General features: G+C 37.5%; 2 protein-coding genes across 3 annotated transcripts; one reads left to right on the top strand and one right to left on the bottom strand.

Moving 5' to 3' along the window:
- Nucleotides 1-2,860: 2,860 nt before the first annotated feature.
- On the bottom strand, nucleotides 2,861-7,837 carry LOC107039881 (adapter molecule Crk). The gene is made up of 3 exons (XM_015259771.1): nucleotides 7,222-7,837; nucleotides 4,177-4,532; nucleotides 2,861-3,814 (listed from the first exon to the last, which is right to left on the bottom strand). The coding sequence occupies exons 1-3, from the start codon at nucleotides 7,254-7,256 to the stop codon at nucleotides 3,309-3,311; spliced, it is 897 nt and encodes a 298-aa protein (XP_015115257.1). The 5' UTR covers nucleotides 7,257-7,837; the 3' UTR covers nucleotides 2,861-3,308.
- Nucleotides 7,838-7,975: 138 nt separating this feature from the next.
- Nucleotides 7,976-11,826, top strand: LOC107038975 (DIS3-like exonuclease 2). Of its 2 annotated transcripts, none has more exons than XM_015258415.1 (3): nucleotides 7,976-8,130; nucleotides 8,267-9,579; nucleotides 10,281-11,826. In XM_015258415.1, exons 2-3 carry the CDS (start codon nucleotides 8,284-8,286, stop codon nucleotides 11,610-11,612), a joined length of 2,628 nt encoding a protein of 875 aa, XP_015113901.1. In that variant the 5' UTR covers nucleotides 7,976-8,130; nucleotides 8,267-8,283; the 3' UTR covers nucleotides 11,613-11,826. The 2 variants fall into 2 exon arrangements, with proteins under 2 accessions (XP_015113901.1, XP_015113970.1); XM_015258484.1 differs by having other exon boundaries at nucleotides 8,253-9,579.
- Nucleotides 11,827-12,072: the final 246 nt, after the last annotated feature.

Below are 12,072 nucleotides of genomic sequence, written 5' to 3'. Positions count from 1 at the left end.
CTGGCACTACAGGTGGTAATACCGGTGGTGCTGTCTCTTATACACATCTCCCACCCGCTTCGAATTTATGATGACGATCAATAAGTAAACCATTTCTCATCGCAGAATAGAATTGATGGGGATTGAATAAAAATAACACACATGTAAAATTAAGTGAAAAATATATTGTTTTCTATTTGAAGATGAAAAGAAGAATGCAAATGCATTTTGTGTTGGGTGAGCAAAAAATTTCACCCACTCAAATGATTAAAGATATACATAAATCCATAGTACAATTTCGTCGAGGCCACTCGTTCGAGAAACTGAGGATTATACATAATTAAATGAAAAACATTGATGAGACACTCTGTACAACTAGCTGCATTTCTGCTCACTCAGTGTGACTAGAACTTAACAACTGTCGAATAAAGAAAGGGAAAACGACTCTGATGGAAAATTGTGCGAAGTCAGCAAAGAAGAGGGTCATCGAAATGAAGCAATGCATCGGTTCATTTATTCTTTACTCACTTATTCTCGTAATTGAATGTGTAAAAGTAAAAACCTTAATGAAAAATATAATAGATATGTTATTTACAATAAAGAATTTGATTGCTTTTTCAATTATCACATGGAGAATCAAACTACCATTGATAAATATTCATGATAAAGCGAAAGATTATCAAAATTTGATTATTCATTTTGATTCTAACAAGAGTTGCAGTTATTTATAAAACGGAGATTCGAATGTAGTTTTTGTCAGACAATCTCAATCCATTAAAATTTTACTCCGCTGCAAAAATATCGCATTTATTAAAACAGTCGAAACTCACCAAAATGCCGCATAAAAACTAAAAATAGTTCTCAATTCTGTACAGAATATCTCAATAATTTGAACAAAGGCCCGAAGAAAATGATCATTACAGTAATTATACATGCATCCTCTCCATCATTGCCAGAATCTAAAATACCGTATTATTTCACCTACAGAAGTTCCTAATACTCATTCACCATTCAATTATCATTTCATAACTCATTGTCGATCCTGCAATTTTTTTTTTTCAAATAAAAAAAATATCAAATTTCTCCACTCCTTGGAATCTCTGTACATATATATAGACTCCACATTTCCATTGAATGTTTCAAATAATAAGTTCAAAAATCAAAATAAGGAGGATTTCCGGAGAAGAGAAATAGGGTGATAAGTTTACTGAATTATTAACATTTGACTGTGTTCTCGTCCTCTAAATGGTACACCATGACCCATCTTGCATCCAGATTTCTATGGAGCACTCGAAAAAAAAAATATCCTCACAATGAACTAGAGATCCGACCAATTAGCCCCTCAGGTATAGATATTCCAAATTTTTATTTTTTTCCTCATTGAAGAAGTTTTGAAGAAAATTGCGAGCTAATAAAAACCATTTGCTAGTTAGTACTTTTTTAAAAATAAATTTTTGAAAAATCACCCCTGAAAAAAAAGGCGTTATCCCCCCCATTTCATTATTTCCAAAAAATTTTATCACCAATCGGTAGCAAATTGTTTGAAGATTTTTGCGAGTTGAGAAAAAATCGTCCATGCACTCCTATTATTGTGTAAATTAACAATTCCAATTTCAACTGAAAACCAGAGTTGATGACCAGAATTTGTAGCAGAGATGTCAGACCAGATATGAATGTTTTTTTTGGCTCAAATGAAAGAGCGGGTCGAGGAATGGCGTACAGAAGTCTTTAAAGATGACAAATCTCTCTAAAGAAGATGTCCGTTTTCAATTGAAAGGCGCAATTGTGACAATATTGTCCAGTGGGGTCTAGGAGTCTCCCCTGGTTCAAAACCATCTTTAGAGGCTCTAGCACGTCATTTCTCGACCCGCTCTTTCATTTGAGCCCAAAAAAACATTCATATCTTGTCTGACATCTCTGCTACAAACTCGGGCCTACAACTCGGGCTTTCAATTGAAGGCCCGAGTTGTAGACCCGAGTTTGTAGCAGCGATGTCAGACAAGATATGAATGTTTTTTTGGGCTCAAATGAAAGAGCGGGTCGAGAAATGGCGTGCTAGGGCCTCTAAACATGACAAATGTCTCTAAAGATGATGTCTGTTTTCAATTGAAAAGCAGAGTTGTGACAACATTGTCTAGTAGGGCAATGGGGTCTAGGAGTGTCTATAGAACATTGGGGTGGAGGAGTCTCCCCTGGCTCAAGACCATCTTTAGAGGCCCTAGCACGCCATTTCTCGACCCGCTCTTTCATTTGAGCCCAAAAAAACATTCATATCTTGTCTGACATCGCTGCTACAAACTCGGGTCTACAACTCGGGCCTTCAATTGAAAGCCCGAGTTGAAGACCCGAGTTTGTAGCAAAGATGTCAGACAAGATATGAATGTTTTTTTGGGCTCAAATGAAAGAGCGGGTCGAGAAATGGCGTGCTAGGGCCTCTAAAGATGGTTTTGAACCAGGGGAGACTCCTAGACCCCAATGTTCTATACATACTCCTAGACCCCATTGTCCTCCTAGACAATGATGTCACAACTCTGCTTTTCAATTGAAAACAGATATCATCTTTAGAGACATTTGTCATGTTTAGAGGCTCTAGCACGTCATTTCTCGACCCGCTCTTTCATTTGAGCCCAAAAAAACATTCATATCTTGTCTGACATCGCTGCTACAAACTCGGGTCTACAACTCGGGCCTTCAATTGAAAGCCCGAGTTGAAGACCCGAGTTTGTAGCAAAGATGTCAGACAAGATATGAATGTTAACGCCTTTTTTTGCAGGGGTGATTTTTCAAAAATTTATTTTAAAAAAAGTACTAACTAGCAAATGTTTTTTATTAGCTCGCAATTTTCTTCAAAACTACTTCAATGAGGAAAAAAATAAAAATTTGGAATATCTATACATGAGGGGCTAATTGATCGGATCTATGAACTACATATTCTCTCAATATCTCAAGTACTTGTGGAGGAAAAGAAGCCTTCAAGTACCACTTAGAATCATAAATGTCCCAGCCCCCCACGTCTGATATTACAATTTACCCCGTCCACTTCTTCGTTCTCAAGTTATTCGCAAAACGTTCGCAAAACTGAATAAACGTATCTTCCTATTCCACCAAACCAGAGTGCTATTAATTAAAATATAATCCTTCGTACTAAATATGTTGATGCTAATGGCAAATTCCATTGAGTTAGATATTATTTCATACATAATTCTTTATACTTTGTTTGGTAACAACCACGAAAAAAGATTTCTTATGTAATTGCATTACAAATTGGAAGAACGAAAGAACAAACATTTTCATTTCGCTTTATATACTTGCTTTATTCTCCTTCAACCTCAAATCTCTTGATTCTCCTCAGTAGTTATTTCATTATCGACAAATTCAACGTGAGTGAATGGAAAATGTCCAACTCTACCGTGTAATTCACCCTCCCACTGGCCATTCATATTCATTTTAGTCACCTTGATCATGTCACCAACCTCAAGTTTCAGTGCTGTTTTGTCGTAGGCATTTGGCACACGTGCCTGCTTAACTTTTGCAAATGCTGGTAATTTACGTTGAATATTTGAACGACGCGTTGCTGTGGCTGTTACTGTTGTTGGGGTTATTGTTACTTGCGTTGTATCTGCATTAACCGAGGGTGTTGTGGATGATGGGAGTGAATTCGATGCTGTACTGGAGCCACTGCTTGTACTGTCTGGCCGTACATTGTTCTCAATTCCATGATTATCTTCTTCGTACTTTTGTACATATGGCACTGGTACGAGGCCTGTTTGACCAACGCTGTTACGTGCCGTCCACCACTGTTCCTCGTCTTTTGTTACGACTGTGAGAATCTCACCTGTGAAATTGATCGTTTGTTATTGAGATTTATGTAAATTCTACTTTGATAAGCTGAGATAATCCAGAAATATGATACACTGAGAGAAAAATAAACACTTCTTTGGGACAACAAAATCACTAGTTGAATATCACCAAAAAATAAATTTTCTGAAGAGAAACATCTCTTGATTCAAACAAATCACTTACATTCTATTAAAAAATCAAAGAATTTGTGAATGCTTGCGATTTTAAATAAGCCTATTCAAAAGTCCCAAAAGTCACTAACAGTGTATGCAGTATTTCACAAATATATGTCCTGCAATATTTTGCAAAATGGTGGCAGAAAATCAATGAATTCAATTTTCGCAAAGTGCCTTTTACCTTTTCTAAAAGGCAGATCATCCGGATCATTGCCCTCAAAATCATATTTAGCCATGATTCTCTGTATTTTCTTGGGTGCTGGCCTTATAAGTGGTGTTGTATCTAAATAATGAATCTTGTAGAATGCCAATAAATTCGGAATATCTGAAAACGTCTGATCTCCGATTCTGTAACGTATGTGATCACCCTGCTGCATCTTATTGATAATGTAGTGACTGACTTTGCTATCCTCCCTCACACAGAGTACGAAATCACCGTGAATTGAGGTACTGTCACGCACCAAGAATACACCACTCTCTTTCTCCCCCATCAGCACGTCCGAGGCGTCCTGCCTAGACATTGCCCCGAAGTACCAACTGAAATGCATTCAAAAGCCATGATTGCGCATTCAGAAAGCATTGAGTTATGAAAAAATAGTTGGACTAGATCATGATGAATGTTTTAATTCCCAGTCAACACTGAACTTTGCATTACGCACAGGTTTACTTTAGGGGGAGACTACTATGAGTTTTAAAAGTTGTGGGTTATTAGAGTGAGACTTTTCATACGTTGAGGATCGATTATATAGATCTGAAAACGAATAATTAGTGCAAAAATTTTTTTGTGTATTATTCGTTTGCCCGAAAACGCTTAAAATGCTAAAAACAGTCCAGGGCCTCCAATTTTTGAGCTACAAAAGATTTTTTCTTTCGACATTTTTGGAAAAATGTGCGGAACAACAATTACGAACCAGTTTTTTGAAATTCGACTCCTACACAGCTGATTTCGGTTTTTTTCATGAAAAAAAAATTTACTATTTGTGTAAAAAAATACAAAAAAAGCAAATTTAGCCACGGAAGAGGCGAATTAAGAAGAAATAACTCGTAATTGTTATTCCACATATTTTTCCGAAAATTTTGAAAAAAAAATCTTTCGTAGCTCAAAAATTGGAGGCCCTGGACTGTTTTTAGCATTTTAAGTGTTTTCGGGCAAACAAACAATAAAAAATTTTTTTTTGCACTAATTATTCGGCTTCGGATCTATATAATCGATCTTTAACATATGAAAAGTAGTAGTAGTCTCCCTTTAACAACAACACAGTTTTCGTAACAGAATGACAAATGCCCTAGACCAGTATACATGGAATTCCTTCATTTTGTTGGCGCATGTGATGTTTTACATTAAGACTATCTACACGGAGAAAAAAAGCAGGAAAAATTACTGTGGTACACTGAGAATAATGATGTTTTTTTGAGAAGTACGTCTTTACGTGTATTAAGAACTTCATGGCTTGAGAATTAACAAGAAAGGAATATCTTTCACTGAGACAAAATTTTCAGCGAGGGATTTTTTACTCGTCCGATTGATGAAGGGCAAGTGGTTCATACCAAGAAAGCATCTTCTCAAAATAAATCAAGTAGTTTTTGCTTTGAAATATTTTTTATTTGAGACTGAAAACCTATTGAATAGATTGATTGAACTAGACTTGGTTGGAGAAAACACTTTCCTGTCATAAACAAATTATCCTCGTATTTGGGACAAGTACAAAATCTCATGAAGAAAGTTTTTTCTTTCTTTGCGTAAGATATTTTGTTCTTGTCAATTTTCGAGTCATGAGAACCCATTTTTCCATGCTACATGGGGCAACAAAAACAGTTTTTTGCCCAGTGTAGCATGGAAAAATGGGTTCATCTCGGCGGATCCGAAATAAATCAGGTGCCAGTAATAGAAATGTTGCTGCGAAATACACTTTTTGCTTTTTTCTCGTATTACATGCGAAAAACTCCTGGACTTCACTGGAAAACTTCCGGTGTCGGCATCTGATTTTTTCAGGTCAGTCAAAATAAACCCATTCTATTGTGCTCCGTAGTCATTTTTTCTCTACTTCTTCTTACAGAAGTTGTAATCCCCACATTTCAACTACAGGGTAGACACATTGAATTCTAATGAATTGTCACATACCAACCTAATTTCACATTGTGCAATCTGAATTGTACAATTTGAACATGTACATGTTCAATTTATCGTATCAATTTTTTTTTTCAATTTTCAATAATTGAACTTTTCAAAGTTGCTTCTTGGCAAAGTCCACAGCCGAAAAATTATTGACAAATGGGGTAAAATGGGCATCCGAAAAAGTTGGTCCTAATCAACTTTTAATAAAAAAAAATTTCAACAGACATTTTCCAACAGAATAATCTCGGTATCTTTTTATAGAAAGAAATTAACAAATAAACTTCAACTCTATTACATTTTACACTAAAATTTAAAATATAGAGTAGCCTTGAATTTCCTGTTTTACTATGGAAATTACTTTGAAATTATGGATTTTTTTCAATGAACAATTGCACGCTCTACACAACTGATCTTTTGTCCATTTGCGAAATTTGTAAGATGACTACTTTTCTACTTACAAAGGATATCACCATAAAACAATTAGTGGACGAGAGGATAAATGAGCAAGGAAAAATTTGGTTTACCACCCCTCACGACATAAGTCAAAATTGAGTTTTTTTTTTCAATTTGAAACTCACAGTCATGACCAATGTTCCAAAAATGAAATAATACTGTTGAAACATTAAAAATTGAGGAAAAAATCGACCTGTCCATTTTACCCCGTTTCTGCTTTACTTTACAACTCCTACGACGCAGTCTTATGACAATGTTTGTTTTTATAACCTTCAAATGAAGTCGGAACAGTAGATTTGATCCAATTCGACTCATTATTTAAATCCATTGGTATCCATATTGCCCCACCCTCCTCCAATTGGTTTCGTACGTTTCAATTTGGTAGAATTGAATATGTACATCGTGTAATTAAAATGTGAGGATTACAATTCCTGTAGACAAGCTCTTAAAGCAAAACATCAAATATGTCTAAAAATGAAGATACTCCACTGTGTCTAATAGATGATTTTGCCGAGAAAATGCGATGTCGGGGTTAAAATACGCCTACGCAAATTGACATGAAACTCAAACAAAAGATTGTGGACAAAAAATTTGCAAAGTCAAATGAATTGACAAAAATCACAGTAAAGACTTGAATGAAATAATTTATCAAATTACCTGGACTTGTCATACTGATCGAACGTGGCGGTCATTGTTTACCCGGTTAAAAAGGAATCGGTTGTCAACAAAAACCGTTCCAACGCTCAATGAAACATTGAAAAATCATCACAATGCGACGAATAAGATTTTTGGGTTATTCATGCAGTTGTACTGCGGTACATTGCGTCGGTGTGGTCCACAAAAACAAATCTGTCCTCCAATTCGCTCCGAAAAAAATTTCACTTCACTTATGAGCAACCAGTGGAAACAACCCACGATTATTCAAAATTTATTATCCACCGTTAGGTAAAGTCTTTACGGATGAGACTGATGATTAGAAAAAACTGATTAAAAATCTGGCAAGTCTGTCTATTCGATCAATGACTTTTATGGTGAGTTCTGGAACATTGTCACGAGTTTTTTTTAGAGAATTGAGTTATTCATAGCTCCGCTGGTATCACTTGTGATAATTCTGTTGATGTCTCCTTCGTTCACTGAATTTTCATGATTATTTCGGATTTCGTCTCAATGTTCATTAATTAATACTAAATTGTTGAATGAAAAAATCCGACAAATGAGACTGACGCACACACATCTCCACTCCAGAAAAAGTAGATAGAGCCAGTGTGCGGGGTTGGTGGACAGCCATCGATTATGGAGTAATTAGAGGTTTAAACTTGTAAAGGGGGGCGCTTTTAAAAAATTATTAAGAATCCTCGGATGGTAATGACGGTGTCTATACCGCAGAATGTTGGAAATGGCTCTACCGACGTGCGCAGCTGTGTCTACACCGGATGTCTGTGAATCCCTATCCCTTATTTAGAGTTTACATGAATGTTTATGATTGTTGTTTGATTGTTGAAACTTTCAATTAATACTCCTGGAACAATTTTCGATTGAAATGAACGTGATTCATCATTTATCAAGGTAACATGGAGATAATTCTTGTTAAATTTCAACACGTGTAACGTGTGAAACATGAAACAAAAAACATTTTTTTGTTTATTTAATGTTCTTGACTCAGTCCTGTCTGAATGATTTATCTCTAGATCATTCGTTACAGATAAATAATTCGCAATAATGGCTGACACAGTTGAAGAAACGAGGAAAAAAATTCGTAGAGGGAAACGTGGCTCAGGAAAAGGTCCCAAGTTGGAGGATGAAATCAGCAGATTGGTGCAGAATGAAGTCCAGAAGTATGGAAAGCAATTGCAGAAACTGGCGGAGATGCAGTATGCTCCAAGCCACCACAGACAACCTGAAGCTCAAACTCCCAGATCAAAATGTTGGAAAGCTGAAGTGAGGAGGAAGATAAAGACAAAGAAAGCTGGCGTAAAAACTAAAGATCCACCAGACAGCCGGAAGGGTCATACACCCCACTACAATCACAAGTTGACAAATATTACTGAAAAATCGATACAAAGAAATATGGAAACGATAGAGAACGATCTTCGTGCGCGTCTCACGGAGAAAATTCTCAAAGACATCTCGGAGATGAGAATAACTGGACCAAACATCCAAAATAACACACAGCCTCTTCCGGGGAATCCCCAGAGCTTTGGATTTCCCAAGTCGATAAATCGAGATAAGATGAGAGAGATATTGAATGAGAAGACCAAGGCCTCGCAGCAGTACATACCAGGAGTTTTGAAAATCAGTAATAAGAATCCAAAATATTCTTACGTGTCTAGTGGAAAGGATGATGAGGATATCCTCATCGATGGGTACTGCGACAGAAACCGAGCGATGGAGAAGGACCTGGTGGTCATCCAGATTCACCCGCAAGACAGGTGGATACAGAAAGCTAATGGGAGGGTGCAAAAAACAGCCGTTATCGTGTCAGTTCTCGAGAAAATTCATCCCAGAAAGGCTATTGGCATTCTAGTTTATCAGAAAGAACTCCTGAGGTTTCATCCAAGAGACCCAAAGTTCCCAGCCATGACGATTGATCCAAAAACTCTCCCAGAAGAGTTCAAGGAGATGGATAATATCAAGAGAACTCTATTCATTGCCAAAATGCTCAATTGGTCGACGCCATCTCAGTGTTCGGGGAAAATCTTGGGGAAGATTGGAGATGTTGGAGACTTGGAGGCAGAAACCGAGGCGATACTACTCGAGAATGGCTTGGACGTGACTCCTTATGATGAAAAATTGTACCAACATCTGCCAGGTCCTGATGACGTCCTCCAAGAGGCTGATATTGATGGCAGGGAGGATTGGAGATCGAATTGTGTGTTCACGATCGATCCAGTTACTGCTGTGGATCTGGATGATGCTGTCTCGTGTAGGAGACTTGGAAATGGCAACTTTGAAGTTGGGGTTCACATCGCTGATGTCACATACTTCTTGGACGCCAGTTCACCTCTTAATGAAATGGTTTGAAAATCAATATTTTGTGCACGGTGTGGAGTCTTATTCAAATTAGCGATCGAAATATTAATTAGTCGTTTTTATTTCGAACTTTCCAGATGTGATAAATAGAGCGGTAGTCTAATGGCATCAAACGAATATCGTTTGAAGTAGTTTTTATTCACATTTATCGACTCTACAGGATTGAAATGGTTTAATTCAGAGAAATAACTGTATCTAGATCGTTCTTTTGATGTAGGGCTAGTTGCCATTACATGAATGAAAAAAAAGAGAAGATGTTGAACGTTTTCAAAGAGCCTTGAAAATTCATGTTGGAAAATATATTCAAAAGGGCGGAAAATGCAAGTAGATAATTTATCGTGGTAAATGACGCTTCGACACGCTTTTGCTGGGGTAATAAAAATGATCGTCCAACTGCCCTTTGCTGCGGCAAAATATTAATTAGCAATGACTGGCTGCAAAAAAATCGAATCGCTCTGAAAATTTTATGAGAGCTTGGTCTCGCTCACTCCTGTGGAAAATACAACCAAGACAGTCGGAAACATGAAATTTTTTTCATTTTAGATTTGATCTGAATTGTTCTGAGTTAAAAGCATAAATGAAATAACCATTTGTGAAATTTGGAAAAACATAAAAACATTGCATAATTTTCCATTCGTCTTCTACGTTTGTTCTCCCTCATAAATTATCCTTTTGTTTTTTCGAAGGTCTCGAAACGAGCTACTACAATCTACTTAGCGAACACAGTCTACCACATGCTGCCAAAACCCCTCTGCCAACTGTGTTCTCTCCTCCCTGGAAAAGATCGTTTAACATTCTCAGTAATCTGGGAGTTGACACCAGCCGGCGACGTAGTCAGTCATCGTTTCACCCGAAGCATCATAAACTCTTGTTTCCAAATGTCCTACCAACAGGCTCAAAAAATGATAGAGAACCCACACCTCGACTGGTCGGCGGTGGATCTCCCCAACGTGCAAAATGGATTCACAGCGTCTGACATTTGCCGAGCAGTCAACGACTTGTTCTCCATCTCAAAATCCCTGAGATCAGACAGATTCGAGGGTGGAGCTCTGAAGATCGACCAACCGAAAATCCAGATGGTCCTGGACGAAGCTACAAAGCTGCCGATATCCTACTGCCTGGAGGAAAGAGTCGAGAGTAATACACTCATAGAAGAGTTTATGCTTCTGGCCAACATGACAGTTGCCAATCACCTCTACAAAAAATTTCCAAAGACTGCACTCCTTCGTCATCACGATCCCCCCAAGCTCCAGACCCTCTCCAGGACTTTGCATCCTCTCAAGAACTTCGGAGTTCACTTGAACACAGAGTCAGCTGGAGCACTGCAAACGAGCATGTCGAAGTACGAACAAACAATTGAGAAAGGACTGAAATATTCTGACGAAGAGTTTGTCTCCAACTGCCGAATGATGGTGATTAATTCTCTCTGTGCTCAGGCAATGGTCAGGGCTAATTACATTTGTTCTGGAACTGCCAAGAAGTCTTCCTTGAGGCATTATGCTCTGAATGTTCCCCTATACACACACTTCACGTCTCCCATCAGAAGATACTCTGATTGCGTTGTTCATAGACTACTTGTCTCTGATCTTGAAGGCGCTCCACTGCCAGAGGACTGGAGTCCCGAGGTCTGTGCTAAACTAGCTAAGAATTGCAACAGAATGAAGGAGAGTGCGAAGAGTGCGCAGGAGAAGAGCAATGAGATCTATTTTACTCATCTGATTGCTCATAATGGAGCTTGTGAGCAGCTGGCGATTGTTATGACTGTCAGGCAGTACAGTCTTGATGTTATCCTGTGCCATGTGGGCCTTACACTCAAAGTTGAATTGTCTGAGACTCAGAACCATGCTACTGTTGAGTACATTAATGATGATTCTGTTGAGACTGTGAGGATCCTCTGGAAAAAGCCAGAAGTCACTCAGGTAATCAATGTTTTCACTATCCTCAATGTCAGGGTGAGGAAGCATCCCAAGGTTTACTGCATTCAGGCGAGTCTACTACCTCCAAAGTTTCATTACTGACTTTTCGTACTTGATGCTTATTTTTCATTTGTCTAGGAAATATTTATTTGACTGAATTTGTGAGTTAGGAGGATTGAGAAGATTTTGGTTGAAAATGTTTTGGAATCCTTTATCATGAAGTTAGAAATGATATTCAACAATGCAATTTATTTTTTGGATTATTTCGTGGAAGCATCTGTAAATAGTTGACAAATAAAAAAGTTGTGGGACAGGATTTGATGGTGGTTACCAATATTTCATTAATTGAGATTGAAAATTTATCCAATCAACACCATTTTCAATCTTAGGATGGGGAAGCATCCCAAGATTTACTGCATTGGAGCGAATCTGCTGTCTCCGAAAATTCATTATTGATTGCTAGCACTTGATGCTTATTTTCCATTTTTCTAAAAAATATTTATTTTACTAAATTCGTCAGTCAGAAAGGTTGAGTACTGGTTGAAAATGTGTTGGAATCCTT

The sequence above is a fragment of the Diachasma alloeum genome, unplaced genomic scaffold, assembly GCF_001412515.2.
Source record: "Diachasma alloeum isolate Michigan unplaced genomic scaffold, Dall2.0 Dall_scaffold_00176, whole genome shotgun sequence".
In the NCBI taxonomy this organism is placed as follows: Eukaryota; Metazoa; Arthropoda; class Insecta; order Hymenoptera; family Braconidae; genus Diachasma; species Diachasma alloeum.
The sequence above is the reverse complement of the archived record's forward strand: the minus strand, read 5'-3'. Positions and strand labels throughout refer to the sequence as shown.